Source organism: Egretta garzetta, unplaced genomic scaffold (assembly GCF_000687185.1).
Source record: "Egretta garzetta isolate BGI_Z169 unplaced genomic scaffold, ASM68718v1 scaffold471, whole genome shotgun sequence".
Classification (NCBI taxonomy): domain Eukaryota; kingdom Metazoa; phylum Chordata; class Aves; order Pelecaniformes; family Ardeidae; genus Egretta; species Egretta garzetta.
In genome coordinates this window covers 304,254-324,285 of record NW_009258629.1, presented here as the reverse complement: position 1 = coordinate 324,285, position 20,032 = coordinate 304,254, and the positions used below count along the sequence as shown (strand labels likewise).

The following is a 20,032-nucleotide window of genomic DNA, read 5'->3' as shown; positions in this document are numbered from 1 at the left end:
TTTAGTGTGATGTGCCACCTGCTGCAAACTATTAAAGCTTCAGACTTCAGCCTTAAATAAATGCTAGAGCATATTGCAGGGCATGTATTTTCTTATCTTCATTTTAAAATAATGTGAAAGATTTTTAAATGAACTTTTAAAATGAACCTGTTCCTGACTAGAACTGGAGATTTTTATTTCAAATTGCATGTTTTATTTTAAGATGGTAGTAAAATACACACGCCTAAGTAGATCAGACTGACTTTCTGCAGGCAAGTGTAAATACGGTGTTTTTAAAACTTTCAAGTGCTTGCAACATGAATGTCACAGTATCGCAGAATCACAGAATGGCAGGGGTTCAAGGGACCTTGGGAGATCATCCAGTCCAACGCCCCTGCTAAAGCAGGATCAACCAGAGCAGGTTGCACAGGACATCATCCAGGCAGGTTTTGAATATCTCCAAAGAACAGAGACTCTGCAAACCCCTGGGCAGCCTGTTCCAGTGCTCTGTCACCCTCCAAGTAAAGAAGTTCTTCCCCATATTCAACTGAAACCTCTAATGCTTCAGTTTGTGTCCATTGCCCTTTGTCCTGTCGCTGGGCACCACTGAGAAGAGTCTGGCTCTGTCCTCGTGACATCTGCCCTTAAGATATTTGTAAGTATTTATGAGATCCCCTCTCAGTTGTCTCTTCTTCAGGTTAAACAAGCCCTGCTCTCTCAACCTTTCCTCATAGGGGAGATGCTCCAGTCCCCTCATCACCTCTGCAGCCTTCCTTGGGAATCTCTCTAGGAGTTCCTCATCTTTCTTGAACCAGGGAGCCCAGAACCGGACACAGTACTCCAGGTGGGGTCTCACCAGGGCAGAGCAGAGTGGGAGGAAAACCTCCCTTGACCTGCTGGCCATGATCCTCTTAATGCGCCCAAGGATGCCATTGGCCTTCTTGGCAACAAGGGCACGCTGCTGGCTCATGGTCAGCTTGTCGTTGTAAGAGTTTTAAATATCAGAGTAGGTGAAGATTCAAAATTGGAGACAGCACCTCAGTTAGCTAGGGAAAATACTGAAGGTTTGACTTGCATATAGATCTTACTGGGGAAGCCTGGAAGGCAGACAGGAGATGACAGAGGTGGTTTCCATAAACTTCAGTTTGGTAAGAAAAATAAAAATAAGCACAATCAACTTATGTGTATTTCTGATTTTTGTGTATGTTGAATATAAAGGCAGAACATTTATTCCTCAACTTTTTTTATTTTTTCTTTTATGCTGTTTGTTCAGATTGTTGTTGAATTGCTGCAGTGGCTGTAGCTGATCTAGCAATCTCAAAATTTCCTCTTTCAAGAAGTCCTGCCAGTTTCCTGCTGCCATGCTTTGTGTATGATTGCAGGAGTGCACTGCCTGAAAGGCTGGAGAGAAGCAGGCTGTGATCACTTGTTCTTAAACCCTAGAAAGCAAAAGCCCTGGGACTTTTGAATCTTGAGGAAGGTTTTGGTTTAGCATATGTATTCCTGCTTAGTGATAAGAAGTGGCAATACAAAATAGCCATCAAATGGTGACTGACATTACACCTGTGGGAAAATTCTGGATCACCTGTGTGTGGATGAGTCTGTTAGTGTGGAAAATTGCATGTACATAAAAAGTGGGTATCTTAGAAAGTATTTATAACTTAAGATGTGATAAAAAGGAGCTATCATGTTGAAAAATAGCTAGTGTTAAAAAAAATCCAAAAAACAACCCCCAAAAAATCTGTGTCCTGTATTCCTTCAAGAGGAGTACTGGGAGACCTAATCAGAGAGCATACCCAAGGTAGATATGGAGCAGCCACATCTCTTAAAAATGTGTCAAGATTTCTAAGATTTCAGGCATCTTCCTGATTACCTAAGGAAACACGTCTGATTTCCTCATGAGGAAGTGAGAAGGTTTTCTTGGGTGGGGGGTAGGGTGTATTTAAAGATTTTGCAAGAATGGACAAGAGATTTCTTTTTTTTTCATTCCCTTCCTTCTTACTCTGCCACCCATGGGCCAGTCTTTCATGCCAGAAGATTTTGTGGCCCAGTTGACATATTCCTTGCCATCTTTTCACCTTTTTGCTAATTAGAAGAGGTCTGTTTAATATCAGTAGAGGAATGATCTATATAATTTTTTAATAAACTATAAAACCTTCAAAACGGGTAGGTGTCTCTATTTCAGGTGAGTGGATGTTATATTTAAAGTGGTACAAAAACTGGTTGCAACCTGCATTCTTTCAAGGCCCCAGGTTAACTATTCTTAGTGCAAAGGAAAACCTGGATTTGAGACTCTAACTGCTCTGGAGCTGTGATGTATTTTGAGGTGAACAAGAGCTTTCATGCGCAGGCTAGACTATCTTGAAGCAAAGGCTGTGGGACATTCATTGCACTGTCGATGGAGACTTGCTGCAAGTTTGACAAGTAACAAATTTGACACTTTTAAATTGCTTTCAGTGAATTTTTTTGTAATGGTATGTTCTGTTCTCCTGAAAGTGCTGAAAAGGAGGGAATTGAAGGTACCTTCAAACTGATGTGAATGAAGACATAAACAGAAGTATTCATAGTTGAAAGGAAGGAAGATTTGCATTTCTCCATTTTGTGTGATATTAACAGGAGTGCAAAATTGTGTGGCCTGTTTTGGATATGTATTAAGCTGCACGTAACTCTCAAACTCTTCCCCCCAGCTTCCATGGTGCATTTTAGCGTGTACCGTTGGCACTGATACAAATCATAAATGGTGTTAATATGGTCACACTATACCCTTGGCTGATAATCAAAAAGAATTTATTTATTTGATATTTTAAAAATTATGAATTAAAACTTTCTAAAATTTTGAACAGTTAGTTGAATAAACTGCCCTGTAGTAATGCTGAATGATTTGGGTTTCTAATTCTAGCACCCTGTCATTTCTCAATATGGAGAAGGTTTGGGGTTTTTTCCTTTATGAAGTAATTCAAGCTTATGTTTGACTGCATACTATCTATTCTTACTTCTTCTAATAATTAGTGTGCTTGTGTTGTAGTGTGGGTTCCCCCCCTGCCCCAGTTTATTTGTAAATGAGATGTTTTAGTCACAGGACTCGACCCACTCCCGTGGGTTGATTGCTGAGGGAAACAAACCATATGCCTAAGCATGAGTCGTGCCTCTTGCCTGAGTCTGATGAAAATACTACACTGAATGTCACATTTTGGTGACCGTTACGCACAGCACATTCCCTGAGTTTAATGTGAATTGTTACGTTTTTCTGTTGGAGATTTTTACCCAAGTTACTTCTCTTTCTTTTTCTTTCTCTCTTTTTTTTTTTTTTTTTTTTTTTTTTTTTGTCTTAGTTTAGGCATAAATTGGTTGGAAGACCAGTCTCATGCCTGCAAAGCTTTTATAGAAACACATGATATTAGGCTGACAAACCTAAATGTTTATCTTGTGTGTTACTATTGTTTGATAAGACATTTTAGGTACCAATTAAATTTATGGTCTCTGAGAGCCTGAGGATGTTTAAGGGATGCACATTAAATTCTGGATTGCCAAAGAACTGAAACTTTGAATTTCCCTGTCTTAGAAACCTTTGGAGTAGATGAAAAGATTAATTTATGGGGTAGTCTGTGGTAAACTGCACCTTTAAAAACAACTGCTTGCTCTGTAAGACTGAATTTGCCATGCCGTGAAGTGCGGTGCGTGGATCACTATTCACAGGCCAGCATTTCCTGCCCAAGGGAACTCCACAGAATACTGCCTAATGCTCTGGAGAAAGAAGCTGAGAGCAGGTTATGCTCCCTGGATATAGAGAGTTAAGGCAAAAGAATATAAGCTTATTCGTGAAATTGTGATTTCCACTTGCTGATAGCTTATTGATGCCAAGAATTATTTTTCAAGTGCATTTGCCAGAAAAATTAGTTAAAATGGCACCCCAAGGTACAGACTCTCTCAGTCTTTTTTCTTGTGTGCTTAGTGCAAATTTTTTTTGTTCTTAAACCTCAGGCTGTGATTTCCTCAGAATTGAAGTGTAAGCAAGTTCAGAGCAGGTCATTATTCTAATGGAAGATCCCAAAGGAAATACCAAGTTTTGTTGGATATTAATAGTTGATTCTTACAACCATGCCATGATGACTGGCCAGGGCTGGAGACGAAAGAACTTCTACACTTTGGTGGTGGTTCTTTTGGGACAGCTGATGTGGAAAAACAAAGCTGAGCAAAAGAACCTGACCCAAAAAGACAGGACTGTAAGGTCAACAAATCAGCATACTGCTTTTCTGGCTTGTGTCCCATGTAGAGATCCATGAGCTGCTTTATTCCATGAGCCTGGATACAAGAGGTCAAATGCTCTGCAGTTACCACAGTTTTTCTCTTTAGAAATAGTACAGTTACAAGGGTAAGACTCGGGGTCTGTCAGCTGCATGCGATTGAAAGGTAGCTGGCTGAAGCTTAGAGTAAATGAGACACATACTGTGTTGATAGGGGAAAAAAAAAAGACCTTCAAAGAACTGATCATGGTGTTGGCCTTTCCGCTCATTGAAAATGATCCTCTTACCAATTTCTTACATAATGCAGATGCACGCGACACTGCTGTGTGTGGCTGTGTAAATAGTGTCCCTCTGCCAACTTGCTCTACTCGGTTCTGACATAGACAGTTGTTTGGAAAGACTGGCACATCTAACAGATGCTATGAAATCCTTTGCAAGTACAGTTGGTAGATAGGCCAGTGGTACAGAAACAGAATTAGCTTTCAGGGCAATCCCTCTTCTGTATGAGTCAAGTTGATCTTCAGAAGTTGATGATAAAATAAACAGCTGTCCTATTTGTACATTGTTACTCTGAGTCTGGTTAAACTGATAGAGAAGTTAAGAAATGTCTTGGTTAAATCCCATGACCATTTACCTTTAAGTAATCAACTCTTTAGGTCTCTTGCAGAAAAAAAACTGTTCAGGTATGACTTCAGTATTCTTTGTAGGAAAAAGTGTGTGTTCACATTTGTTAGCTACCTGAATTTTGCTAGATGCAGAGTACAGAAAAAGAGTGCTTAAGGTTCCAGTGTGGCTGGTACAGAGAAGACAGTAACTCCAGTGGGTGAGGTTTGGATACTCTGAGTTGGATGCCTGAAGTATATGCTGTAGATTCTTTTTTTAGGTATTTCTTAGACTTTGTTTAGTGACTGGCTTTTGTGTTGCACAGTGTTTAAGTTAAGTGAATATTTTAAGTACATCAATGTTATAGTAATAATTTTGCATTACATTCTCATTTCATGTCTACATATTGCTCAGAACTTTTGTGCAGGTTTTTTTTTCACTAGAAATGGAGTTTTGTTATTATCAGAACTTGGTATCTGTGCCTACATTTTAAGTTCACTTTTCCCTATCTCAAAGAAAACTGTAAAGGATACCTTCAGCACACTTCTGCAAATCACTGTCTTGCAGATACATCAAGTTTTCTGCTAGAGTATTGCTGCTGCTGTTCACTTTTTAGTGTTAGTCCCCATGAGTGTAGTGCCAGATTCAGACGTACAAAGAATAGGCCATATCCAAATCATAGTTTAGATAGTTTGACAGCTGTCAAATACAATTTTTTTTTTCGTACCTCAATGTTACAACATATGCTGCTCTCCAGGGGAGACAAAAGCTTTCTGTAGATAACCTTCTTGCTTGGCTTCTGTTGAGATGGTTGAGTGCTGCTGAACTATGTCCTAAAATTTACTGTGGCACATAAGCCTGTACACTCACTCATGTGTCTACTGTTGGCCTCTAGTGTGGTTGACAGAGCAAAAGTAGTTGAAATGAATGCCTTTGCATGTTGTCACCATAGCTTCTCATTCACTGTTCAATTCACTATTGTATCGCCATTCTCCTCATTAAGTGTCTAATTACTTTAATAGGCTTTCCTGACACCTTTTTTCCCCAATTATGATGTGTTTGCCTGATGGTTTGGAGATGAACTGAAAGACCTTATCATGCTCAGAAATGAGCAACTGCCATGACAGAAGCTACAGATTATGGCAAGGAGCTGCAGGGCTATGTAAAAAAGAATAGGCAAAGGTTGAGGTATTAGTACCAAGAAATTACAGTGAGAAGGTATAGGATTAGACTACGTGGCACTGGAAGCATGGTAGTTCTGCCAGTACTCATTAATGGAGCAGAAACTTTCAGGGATGAAAACTGCACCGAGTCAAATTCCTTCCTTATTTGAGTAGTGTTAATCTGACATTTGTGTTTGTGTGTTGGATTTATGGTTGCTTTTTTCCTCTTTATTCTTTCAATGATGATTTTTTAGGAGAGAAAATTTAGTCCATTGCTTTGATTGTTCTAAGTAAAAGGGTTATTTTCAGATACAAGTGTTAAATCTGTTTAATAATTCTTGTTTTAATTAGTTCTTATTATTGTCTTAAAAGGGGCTGACAATATCAGGAAATACTGGAGTCGTTACTACCAAGGATCCCAAGGGGTAATATTTGTGTTAGACAGTGCCTCCTCTGAAGATGATCTAGAAACTGCTAGGAATGAACTGCATTCTGCTCTCCAGCACCCACAGTTATGTACTTTGCCGTTTTTAATACTGGCCAATCATCAAGACAAGCCAGCAGCTCGCTCCGTACAAGAGGTATGTTAACATGGCAGCATCTTGCCTGTTTGTATTTTCTATCTGCACACCACTGACCCAGTATACCTTACTACCATGGTACCCTAGTTAAGGAGTGGCCTCAGTGACACTTCGCTGTAAGTACGCAGACCAGGAACAGTCCCACCCCCTAAGAACTTAGTCCAGTGCACTCTATACAGGCTTAGTTGTTCTGGAAAACAGACAAGTAATACTTGGATGCAAACAATATACTATATTTTGCTTAAGGGAGAAAAGATGTTTTTAAACTACTCTTATCAAAAGCTACTGGGACAGTGATTTTTTTGTTTAGCTTGTCTTTTTATTTGCTATTAGTTTTAATCTTGCACTACTCCATTACTCCATTCTCTGCAACTGCTTAAAGCAATAGATTGCAGCCATAGGTTGCCTTTTACGTAAAAGCTTTTTTTTCTGAACTGCTGTGTACTGATGTGAGGGCAGAGTTGCAATTCCTTTTCTGATCTGATTTTCTTCTTTTAAGGAGTAATGTCTTTCTCTAATTTGTAGCTATCACATAGTAAATTATATAATTGCTCTATTCAGTGTACCTTTTGCTCTTAAGTTCCTGAAAAATTTGTCTTACCTGCATTCCTATCATGTCACATACCTTTGAGGAAATGCTGAAAGTTCTTCATGATAAGCTCTACTTACTCTTCTGAAGTTGTAGAAAGAGGTAAAGATTTGGTTGTGTCACTCTTGTTCACAAATGTCATTTAAAGGACTCTTCCTATTAAAGATTGTATGTGAAATCTCCTGTTTGTTCTGTGAGTGGTGTTTCTTATTACAGCAGAATGAAAACTGTTTCAGCACCTTCCTGCGTTACTGCTTTGTGTTTAAACTTGTTGCTTTCTTATATGCACTTCTTAGTCTCAAATCTGATCTTTCTGAAGAATGCCCATTAAATTCAATGCAAAACTGACTGATCTGTAGGATAACTGCTATTTGTACAATATAGTTGCATATAATTTCTGTACTGCTTTATTGCTATTTGTGCCTCCTTTCCTAGCGAAAAGAAACAGAGGATAAAAAGTTAAGCTTATTATGTGTTAAGAAGGAGAACTGTAAATGTGACTGGAGTATAGTGTTGTGTTTAATGTGAGAGGAAGAGAGTAAGTGAGAACTGTGTAAGCTACACCGTAAAATGTTTTATTAAGTTGTTGGTACTTTCCTCCAAGAATCTGTGCTTGGAGGGGGCGGGGGGGGGAGAGAAATGGAGTTTGAATTTAGTATATCAAGTTACATGAAGAGGTAAACTGAAATTATGCAGGGAAAGAATCTACAAGTTCTAGGTCTTGTTCATTTAAAAACAGATTTAGGAAGAAGTAATGAATATTTAAAGGAAATTTAATATGGATTTTTATATAACACTTTATTAATTTCTTCTAGTTTATTGTGGAATCTGAAAGCAAAGCATGTATTCCAAAACTTTCTACTTAAAAAATGAAAATATCCTGAGACACAACTGGTTTCATTTTATTCACCCAGACATACCCAGGGTGTTTTGATTTTTACTTTTTTTCATAAAGCAATACCGATTACAATTTCTATTAATGGAAATGCTTTTTTCACACGATCTAAGTATTTTGTATTTTACTACTTTTTTCCTTTTTAAAATGGCCAGATTTGGCTTAAAGTTAATTCTGGATTTTGATTAATACTATAAGAAATGTCTGGCTTCATAAGAACAGTGAATACAATGCCAGTTAGTTTGCTCTACAGCAAATTATACATGAAACTCTCCATTTTGCAGTTGAGACCATGTGGATAGGCTTTTGGGCCTGAACTGAATCTTTTGTGTATTTAGAGTTAACATTTCTTCTGTTTTATTGGCAGTGCCCTCATTTTCTCTGATCCATCATAACCAATTGCTTGTAGTAGTAGAGGAGTAGATCCTTATATGCTTACAATTGCATTTAAATATGTTTCTACTGCAAGCTGTTCTAAAAAAAAATCTTTCAGTATATTATAGCAAACAAGTCTTGATTGCTACGTTGAGTCTGCATGAAATGCTGAATACAAGAATTTTGTTAAATGTGCACAGCTCATGCATATTTTCAGGAAAAAAAATCACTGAATCAAGAGCACAGTGTATGTCTTTGAAATTCTTTACTTAAGAATAGTGGAAAACAAAATTACAAAACAGATGAAGGCAAGTCTCACAAAGTTGTTGCTTTGTCCCTGTAGAATTTATGTGCTATGCTTGCTGTGTATTCGGTCAATTTTGCCAATGTTAAAATGGAAATTTCTTGCTTTTCTAAAGACTTTGCTGTGCTGTTCTTCTCATTATTGAGATGTGAGGTGAAAGTAAAATGCTGAATCATAAGACCAGTCATTATTTCAAAAAGAGCATATTTAAGGATTTAACAAAAATAATATGTTGAGCATTTAGAGTTTTATTAGACATTTTTTCAGAACTAAGTCCATTAATTATAGGTATTTCCTTGCTTTTTTTATGTGTCAGAAGACAGATGAATCACAGTTGAAATTTAGAAGTATGTATGCATTCTTTTGGGCAAGAAATTGCCTTTCTTTAATGGATTTGAAAGGACCCCTTGGAGTATAATTAAAGAAAATGTCTGAGTTGAGTGGTGCGTAATAGGAATTGTAGAAAAATATTTATCTACAACAAAAATCCTTCACAAAATTGTACAAGTGCCAAGCAGTTTCTACAACAGATGTTAGTTATATTTATTGTTGGGAAGTGCAGTTGCATCAGTTTTTCAAAATTTTGTATTTTCTTTTAATGTGTTTTGTCCATGCATTTCTTAGGTAGAAATGTAGAAGCTGCATGCTGTAAGTATTAAGCAATTCCATGAATAGTTCAATGCAAAACTGATGTCTACTTGTAAGAACATCCAAATAACTCGTTTAATTTATGAAATGTAGTTTAATCTAATTCATTTTGCAGGCATGATTAGAGAATAATCTTCATATTATTGAAGTGATCAGGAAAAATTACAGGACTTGAAGTACTAATCAGTAAATGTAATCCATTTTTCCTGTGTTCAGTTCTTGTTGGCTGTGTTCTAGGTGTTTTTTTATTTTAAAATTAAATCAAGAAAGTAAATTTGACATTTCATTTTAGAAACTATAAATTAAGATTTCATTTTAAATATACCACCTCTTATTTCTCTTATGTCAGCTTCTATGGTGTTTATTCTATCTTCCCATGTCAAGGATATATGTATCTTGTTTTGTTGTTCCTGTGACAGTAGCACATATTTAAGTGTTTTCAAATAGCTGCTAAGTGATTTCAACTGAGCCACGCTGAAGTAAAGACTGCATATATTAAACAGACCGTGAAACCCAGTCAGCTGTATTTGAGTCAATAGGTATGCTGCAAAATAACCTTATTTTAGATTAAAATCTCAATAATGAAGAATTAATTATATGTAAGTCAGTTCTGACTGCCGTTTTGGAAACCCCCTGAATTAGTAAATAAAAATAGTTACAAGTGAAAAATAAATTTAGTTACTCAGCAGATGGGAAGATGGTGACATATTGGTTTGGCCACTGTTTCCAAAATACATGGTGCAGTTCTAAAACAGCATACCTAATTATATAAATTTTTTTAATAAGTATCTTGCTTTTGGTTGGGGTGTGCTTCTGGTTTTCCATTGCAACAGTGCTTTTGATTATAACAAGTGCTTTTGATTAGTCATATTCTGTTGCAGACTTAAAATATTGCAGGAGATTTATGGTGATAAAAGCAATGTAAATTGCTTTGCAAGGGAACAGCAGCATTACTATGATTACTAACTTGTTGATTTTTAATTTGAATGTATGCTACTTCTGGCAGTAATATTGGAAGCTGGATATTGCAGTAGATTCCTGTGATTTGAACCAGGATGCAAACTGAGAGTCGCTTTCCTCCCAGAGCAATATTTAGGAGTCACAGATAGGTTGCATTGGAAGTTGACCATAGCCATTGCATTGTAGGAGGAGGCTATGCTGAGCAAACACTTGTGCAAATCTGTTGAGGACTTCTGGAAGCCATGTAGGACTGGCCGAAGGAGAAACCCAGTCAAACCATGAAGCTTTGCCGTACAGTGCTCTTTGGCAGCGTGTTGGTTTTAGGGAGTTTCTTTGGTTTTTATATTTAAGGCTGTTTTCAAGATTGCAGTTGGATTAGATGATCGTTCTAGGTCCCTTCCAACTGAACTGTTCGAAGATCGTATGTGAAAACAGTCAGAAGACTATAACGTTTTGGTGGGTTTTCTTTTAGTTACCCAGAAGTGCAGGCAATTAATACATTTCCTTCATGTGTATAAATTGCTGACCACTAGTACAGGGGCAATCACTGAAGATACGTTCTAAAATCCTGTTTTAAAAAATGCTAGAACTTCTAAATATAGACTTGCTAGTAGACTGAATCAAAAATCTTCTCAGTCTATTTTAAGATTTTTTTCTCGTGACAACAAAAAGATAAAGGTGAAAAGGTTATGTAGTGCGCAGATCACAAGTGCTTTTTTCTTCTTTCATACAAGAATTTACTTTAAAGTTGTGGTACTGATGGGCATGTGAAACTCCAGAGGAAAGTCTTTCCCATTTTCCTTTTTTCTTCTATAGAGCAAGATTAAAAATATCTTTGAATTACAAACAATATTGTCAAAAGCAAGTGTGAAAGGTTGATCCCATGTTTACATAGACTGTGATGTATTTACCTATTTGAGAATATTTTAAGGCATTTGGGTTTTGAATCGTAGACAGTGTTTAATTTGGTTTTCTGCTAGCAGAAAAGTGGAGAGTGACTCTCCTTGTGAAAAGAGACACCTTAGGGATGTGAGGGCTAATATCTGTTACTCTGACAGTTTCTCCTCTGTTTATGTCTGGAAATAATTTTATAGATATACAATGTTGTCTTGATGCCTTAAGTGTCTTAAAGCTAAATAACCATTGTAGGAGAATGTCCAGGTTTGTCAGCATCTGTGGAGGCTCTTAGTGGTGCTGGGGAGCTGGAGCTCTCTGGGAACTGCGCTTTCTGGGCCTGCTGATGCTTTATGGTCCGAGCTGGCTGCATACGACAGGCTTAATTCCAGGATACAATTACTTCTTTTGATCTTGGTGTCTTCGTACTATTTTGCCATAGTTCGTGCCTTTTGTAGTTTCTGCTAATAAGGGGAAAATGTTGGGGTTTTTTTTCTGAGAATGTTTCAACGTACCAGATAAGACATCATAATTTAACAATCTGAAAAAACCTCATTGAACAGTGACATGTGAGGAGGCTTAGCTTCAGAGACTGTGCAGTATCTCAACTAACAGTTTTGAACAGATGCCTCCAGCAGCAGGTAGACAATATGACTAGATATAAGGAAGAAATTCTTTACAATGAGGGTGGTGAAACACTGCCCAGAGAGGTAGTGGAGGCCCCATCCCTGGAAGCATTCAAGGCCAGGTTGGACGGGGCTCTGAGCAACCTGATCTAGTTAGCGGTGTCCCTGCTCACTGCAGGGGGGTTGGACTAGATGACCTCTAGGGGTGCCTTCCAACCCAAAACATTCTATGATTCTATAATACAAAAACTTAGCCTGAAACTGAGAGTGAAAATGGAAGTGGTCTTTGCGGTCTCTCCCATCCTCACCCCGGTCAAGCCTCTCAAATTAGTTCACCTATCTGAATTCTTAAAGACCAGCTGTTGCAAATCTGTGTGCTTTATGACAAGGACATCCACAGCAAAGTTAAATTGGGGGCAGATTTTTGGTTCCTCAAGAAACTGTTTCTGAAATGATTTATCTTGAGATTACTGCAGCAAATAGCCAAAATATGGATTCCTACCCTTTTTTGAGATCATAGTGACCTTAATGACCTTAATATTTGCAATCCCCTCACTGCAAATACTTCGTCTTGTCCAAGGTGTATCCCCTGATATTTGAAGATTGTTTTGGAGCTGGACTCCGTTATTTTGAGTATTGGCTGCTTCCTTCACAACTGTGGCCTTTGTGGGAACAGAGGAGATATTTGTCAGACTTCAGTTATGAACACATTTGCAGGAGAGGAGGACATTATTGAACTGATGTTTAGGAAATACTAGTTTTGCCATGTTTAAAACAATGCAGAAATGTCTCCTCATTACATGTCTCATAGGATTCTCCCGTTCTGATTAAAGAATTTCTTCAGGCCTGTTAGAAAGATGATTAGATATAAAAAAGATCCTAAAATAAAATAATGTAAATAAAATAGAATATAAAATTATAAACTTAAATAAAAATAATCCACATCCTAGCTAGACGTGAACAGCAAAACAATTTCAAACAGTTGCAACACTGTGTTTAATGTAAATATTTAGAAGGTAGTGTGTGCTTTAATCTTTGCATGGTCAGAATGATCATACTAATAGCAAATTGGGTAGTAAGTATTTATTTCTGCAAAATACAAGTGACCATATAAAGAGATTAAAATGAAAAACTGAAAATCTTGGAAGAAGCTGGATTTGCCTGTTCTCTGTGAGTCACTGACATGGGAGGAAATAATAGTGAGCAAAGAAGAAATTAAGATAATCTGAAAAGGAATTGTAAAGTCTTTTTAAGGATTTGTAAATGAATCTATTTAGAATGGTTCGACTTTTTGTGAAAATCCCTTTATAAAAGGGTGACGTGAAGAACCCAAACAGTAAGCATACTTCTTCTTTACGTGGATTTCTGTTTCAATTATGCTTTACAATAAACAAAGCCATGGCACATAAAATCCCCAATATATTTTCATTAGATCAAAAGATAAATTGGAACTGCTGATAGTTTTTAGGTGAATAATACAGCTTACAAATAACCATGCTGTACTAATGTACATGGCCTATTTAATAAAGAAAAGTATATTTCTGAATAGTAAATTCCTAGCCCTGGTCTTGACAAAGAAATAAGTCTGCAGAGAACTGAGCTGAAAGAGTGCCTATAGAGACTTTGAATCGGGATGACCGTCCTGAAGATAAAGACGAAAATGCTTGAGCACACCTGCAAATGTGCCCATATTACACAATGTATAGGGAGCTAAAGAACAGGAGTAGAGTATCTGAGACACAGGACTGGCAGTACTGCCTGCGTACACCAATTTCACAACATCAAAACTGTCCTTAGAGAAGTAAATCTTTTGAATGGCCCTTGCATCTGATGGTGCCAAGTACAGATCTGCAAAAGAAGTGTCATATTTTGGAGTAGATTTTGAAGAGTATTGCTGTGTATCCTTTCAGTATCAGTAACTTGATTTTTAAAGCACTTTTTGTGTCTGCAAGTGGTTATTTTATACGTATATAGATGGATGTACTTGGAGTGTTTCTTTTATCAGCTGTACTGGCTTGCATGCTGGCCTCCTTGCCTATCCCATCCTTCAGGTGTGACAGTCCAACTGTTTGTGCGACCATGTGATGAGCTGGTTCGGGCATAAGAATTACTTCACTGCTTATCCCACTCCTTCCTTTTGGTCTTATTTTCAAACAGACTCAGCTCACAAGACAATTGGATAAAATTGGATAAAAAAAGGCACAAACAAGAGGTGAGAGGAAGGTGAGAGTGGAAGTGATACTGGTGCAGAAGAACGGTGGTGCTTGGTCAAAAGTTGCTGGCTTTAGTAGAGAATTAAATGAAATCCTAAGGCCTGTTGGATAAAAATCTGACTACATGATCATTATGATGCTTTTGGGCCTCTATGACTGTGATACTGCTGTTCAGAGGAATAGGAGAGTGCTCAAAAATTTAATTACTGTTTGAGATATTTTGCATGAGCAAGAGAAGATGTATTTCTTTCGCAATAAATAACTCTTTCAAATAGAACAAGATAGTAGCTATAGAACTCCTTTTCAAATACAGCTCTACAGTTTTTATAAAAAAGGTCTCAGGATCAGATGAAAAAGAACAGAAAACTATTTAGTAATGCATTGGACCAAGTTTGTGAAAACTCTGCTATTGTGTAAGTGATTTAGGATGTGTTTTCCTTTCAGACATCCTTCTTATATTTATTAGAATGAATTCTTGAGCACAAGAATACAAGCTGCTGCTTTTTAAAAAATGAGGACATGTGATTCTCTTTTTTTTTTTTTTAAGGGAAAATATCAGAATGTCTTTAGTGCTAAAAGAAGTTTATTGATTGAAGTTAACTATATTGTTAATCTTCTGTTTACCAAGCTCTAATCATTTTGTGTGGTTGAACTTTTTTCTATATCGTTTATATTTGGTACTCAATATAACAGAAGTAAATTTTAATATTTTTTTAAAGTTGATTATGATCACATAATCTTCATTACATTAGAGTAGGCATGCAGTGTATGAAATAAATTTCTGGTCTCAATCCATTCTGCAGGAATTAGATACACTGCATGGGAGCTCATGATGAGCATCTTTATTGGTCTTGGCAAGGAGGTTCAAGAATAACTGCACAGGAGAAAATCTATCTGTTTCATATCCGTGTAGGTATTTAAAGTTGGAATTTAAATATGTGCCTTAAAAGTAGAAAATTTTCAGCTGCATCAGCACTACCTGCACTGTGAAGTAACATAGATTAATGTTGTCTGTAATTCCCAACACCTTGGGGAGCTTGCTGGGAATGTGTATGCAGAGTTTCTTTGTATCAAATAGAAGGTGCTGAGCTCAGCTTGGGTATGGGATGCTTTTGGTGCCTCTTCAAACTCAGCATTTCTGAAGATGCTCGAGGGGAATTTCTCTTGAGTATGAGCAGTAGCATGAGGGAAAGCAAAACTGAAACTTGATGCGTCATTGGCCCATCAGAGGCTGGAAATGCTTTAGTATGGGTGAGCATAAAATTCCTATGAGAGGGAATAAACCATGCAGCTCTGGACATGAGGTGATGGCATACAAGTGAGACTTCACAAAACAATGGTGTGTTTCCTAGTGACAGGATAGAGACGGGATCATCTTTGGATCAGTGTTCTGGATGCATGTTACTGGGACAACACTGCAGTTGTCAAAGACCAAGAAGGAAACTCCTCCTACTATAAACTGAGATTAAGTCCTTCCCTGTCCATTCTTAGTTCTCAACTGTTTGTATTTTTTTTTTGTTTGGTTTTTTTTGGTTTTTTTTCTGGGATTCCTTCAAGTTATTATACTTCTGGAAAAATCTCAGATGCTGTGTGGGTGTGAGGGAAACCAAAAATCAAAGATTGTTCCCAGGTTATGAGCATGAGTGTTGGACAGGGGATTGTAGTTTTTGAAAAAGGGATAATCCAGAGATAAGGAATAACAGGAAGAATGGAAGGGGACTGGTGACAAATCTTGTGCACCTCTTTCCCTGCCCCTTCCCAAGACTTTTCTGGCAGTAAAGCAGAGGAGATGAGTAGAGAGCAGTCTGGGGCTGAAACAGAAATGAAGAATGGAAGGGAGTTCAGCAAGTTCAAAAGTGGCAAAGGGTCCCACAGTTCAGGGAGGATGAGGATGGAGTACTGCTGAGTTTTTTCTTAAAGCAGTCCATTGGAGGCCTTCTTCTGTAGGGATGTATGCTGACAACAGTGTCCATTATTTCTTCAGAAATCTCTTCTGTCCAGTGCACAATGACATTTGGTTCAAAAAGAGTAAACCATTCTCCCATCCCCTTCTTGCAGTGATTCAGCAGCAGATGCAGACATACCCTGAAAAAACATGAATTATCCACTCTCTAGCATCTGGGAACAATCGTCTTCATAAGACTAGAAGCAGAGTTTTGAATATAATTACATTATTCTAATGATGATTTGTTGATACTGCAGCATATTGTTAGTCATGCTGGAATCTTTAGAAGCGTAAATGTTTTCTGAAAATATTTTAAATGTTTGGAAAATCTATTACAGCAGCCTGACGTGAAACAGTAACTGTTCATCCCATTCACACATATGTATAGAGGAGGATAATTGGAATTTATGCATATATTGTTATATATTTGCTACAATTGCAGTATTTCTTTAAAAATAAGTTGTCCCATCTGTCACTCTGTCAATACAGGTTTGTTCTGTAAACTTTTCCCACTATTTTTTCATAATGTATTATCAGACCACTGCATTCTCATTTTGGTTTTATGTTACTGCAGTAGTAAATGCTAAGAAATTATTTACTAAAACTGTATGAAACTTTTGAGTATCTTAGGGATTTATTTCCTTTGATTTCCTATAGCTTTGTTCTGTTGCAGTAATACCTTTGCAACAGACCACTTACTAACTACAAATCTACTACCAAATAGTCTGTTCCTCTTTCCTAATTATGCCTTTACTTGTGGCTGAAGATAAAGGAAGTAAGAGAATGAAATTTGAGTTACTCTGTAGGGCAGAAAAATAAAGCTCTTCAGAGCTGTAAATGAAAAGATGCTCTGTTGCCAATATTGCAGGAAACATTGGGGTCCCTTTAGCTGCAGCAGTGTCTTCATTGGTGGCACAATGATGTTTGTTATTTTAAAAGTACGTAACTCGTTTAAAATAAGCAGTTATCTATGTGATTTTTAAAATGCATTATGTGGTTAATCTTGTCATATTTCATTCGTACTGGGAAAGTAGAGACTATCCAACATGCTTTCAAAAGCACATGTGTGCAGAGAACTTTGTTAAACAGAAGTACTCAATTTAATTGAGTAATTTGGTCTGTTCTGTGTATCAAAATTCATCAGATAAAGTTGTTATTTTATTTTAAAATATATTTTTTTGTTTTGGACTTTCCTGTGATTTTCTTTGTTGTCTTTAATAAATTGCTATATGTTCTTAAAAGATGAACAGAGACTACAGAAATGGTACTGCACATTCTTCAAGTATTGCACGTGCCTGCACATCTGTCATGTACCAGAAGAGCTCAAACTATGTCACTTTAGTTGGCTACTTTTTCTGTGGATATACTATCTGTATAATTTCTCATGAAGTTCAGAATGCATCGTTTGTTTAAATTAAAGTAATAATTGAATGAAAATTGATTTTGACTGCATTTTTGAATAATTAAATATTTATATGATAGAGATAAAATCCCCAACATTTTCCATTATTGCTAATTTCCATCTTGCTAATTTTCTTAAGGTAATTTTGAGGTTTATTGAAACCATACTCCCAGCACTTAAAAAATAATTTTGCTCTTAGAAAATCTTCTGAAAAACAAGGTATTCCATTTAAAAGCCAAAATGGAGTGTTGTTAAGGGGGAGAAAAAGCTTAGTATCTTTGTATTCTGATTTATTATACAGAAGGCTGTTTTTTAACAAAAAAGGGCTTTTTTTCTTTTTTCCCTTCACTATTCTCAGTCTCTTTTGATCATTGATCTGGGTGACCCCACGCTCAGGGTTTTTTTCTTCATTTGACATGGACAGATTTTTGAAGTATAGCTCTCCTTTGGGAACCTCGGGCAGTTCCACTTGACTAACCTGTGATCTAATGAGCAGTAATGCAGGGTTACAGTGACCATTTTGTTTGCTTTGAGGGAGGATGGCTAGACAGCGAGTGGGAGAGAGGCGGTGTCTGCGGAGAAAAAAGATGCAGGGTGATCGAACAGTGTGAAAAAGACTTGTTAGCCCACATTAGTGTGCCTGATTTACTTCACAACAGGTCAGGAAAGGCCAAAGGCAGGGTTGTCATTAAATTGCAAAGTTGAAAATCCTGGTATTCAAAAGCATTCAGATTTCTGAAAGTTGTAAATTAGAAAGTTTGTGGTTCATGTTGAATTTGCCAGGAAGATATACAGAAGTACCAGCTTCTCTAAAACATGAAAGGTACATTATAAAATCATGCTGTAAATATAAAAAGAAAACCAGCTTTTTAAAGTACTTTCATGGTTGACTGTTTTACAATGAGACTGGGTGCGAAAGAAAGGCCAAACACTAACAAGGTCGTTGCACTTTCTTTATGAGCCCTGGGGACCCCTTAATTATGTGCCCGTGCTGCTTATTTTGAGATCTGTAGACTGTATGTGTGCACGTGTTCATGTAATATATAATTTTTATTTGTATTTATTAAATACGCACACATATGTATACACATATGCATATACATGTAAAAATAAAATTCTAGCACCAGTTACCCAGCAACATAGATTTTGAGTCTTCTGCAGAGTATTATGATTTTTTCTTCCTCATATAATTTATTTTTTCCCTTAGAGTGGAGATTAAACACTAATCTTCATGCCATTAGTCATGAAATGAACACAGGTTTATCTTAACCCATTGTCTTTATGAAGACTTATTTTTCCTAAGAGTAAATGTTGCTTCCTGACAAATTGGACTTGACAGCCTGTCTTTAAGACAGGCTAATATGCTTTGTTGTCTTTTGTCAATATTTGCAAATTTTTTATTGCTGCTGCGCAATTGCAAAAAGAAAAAGTCGGAGCTACCTATTTCTGAGTTTACATTTTCTCTTCTGTTTCATTCACTTACTTGGCAGTAAGGCCTGAACCTCCATGATTTGAAGAGTACAACTACCATGCAGAATCTCCTTTTAAGCTGTTGCATTGATAGCCTTTAACTCATAGCATACTCCTGTCATTGCTATTTCTGATCTGGCTGGGTTTAGTAAAAATCGAAGTGCAGCCTTTTAGCTATATTATCATTGTGCATTGAAGCAGTAGGTAATAAAACAAATGGGTGGTCTTAGGGGTAATGTACTTTTTTCTGTCTGCTACCAGAAGTTTCACTAATTGATTCTTACTCCTGCTGGCTGTCAAAAATCAGTTTTCCACAACTGGCATACAACTGTGTTAACTTTTAGGTTGTACTACGTGGACAGAGTTTGTTGTCTTGATCTTTGTATGTCATTATGGCTAGTAAATACACAAAATTAAACATCTGAGAATAGCTGACCATAATTAAGAGAATTTTTCTTATCTGACTTCAGGAACGGTGCTCTCCTTGATCATTCGAATAATTTCATTGATGTTAAGGGAGTGTCTCGATTAAAAAGAAGAGAAGACAATAGGATGTCAGGCTAATCATGTTGAACATTAGTTTTTGCGTTTTACTTGCATTGGATTTATGTATTAATATGTGGTGCCAGATTATTTTTGGTTTATCTTGACCCCTTTTTTTTTTTTTTTGCAGTGAATGTATGGTACAGTTTTACCCCCTGATAAACTGAAGTTTACATGACAGTTGAACATGGGAGAAAAAGTACATTTTCTATATGCATTTCTCAGTGACTTTCCCAGTGTGTCAATCCTGTTTTTACCACATTGTAAAATTCACTTATTAGAATTTTGATATCAAATGAATTTATTTTGAAACAGCATAGTGTCCAAAGTAGCATAGTGGTTACCAGACTCAAAGACTATTCTCAAAGAATTTTACTAGGGTACATTTCTGTTCTCTCAATTATTTTAACTGATGTTTAGTTGCAGCAACTTGGCGGAGATACATTCAAGGAAACTCTGCACTTGACTAGCTTGCTTTGTAGCTTTAGGTCATATTGGTCAATGGAAACTTATTAGGGCATAAAATGATGGGAAAATGTTTAACAAATCAGAATGCTGAATCAAAACACACTTAAGCTTTACTAGTATTCTCTTCCCA

General features: G+C 36.9%; 1 protein-coding gene across 1 annotated transcript in view; it reads left to right on the top strand.

The window, feature by feature from the left end:
• ARL15 (ADP ribosylation factor like GTPase 15) overlaps positions 1-20,032 on the top strand; it is a 151,554-nt gene that overhangs the window by 72,986 nt on the left and 58,536 nt on the right. Inside the window, exon 4 of the mRNA XM_035903719.1 lies at positions 6,362-6,570. Coding sequence (XP_035759612.1) covers positions 6,362-6,570 — 209 coding nt within the window. The remainder of the gene's footprint in view (positions 1-6,361; positions 6,571-20,032) is intronic.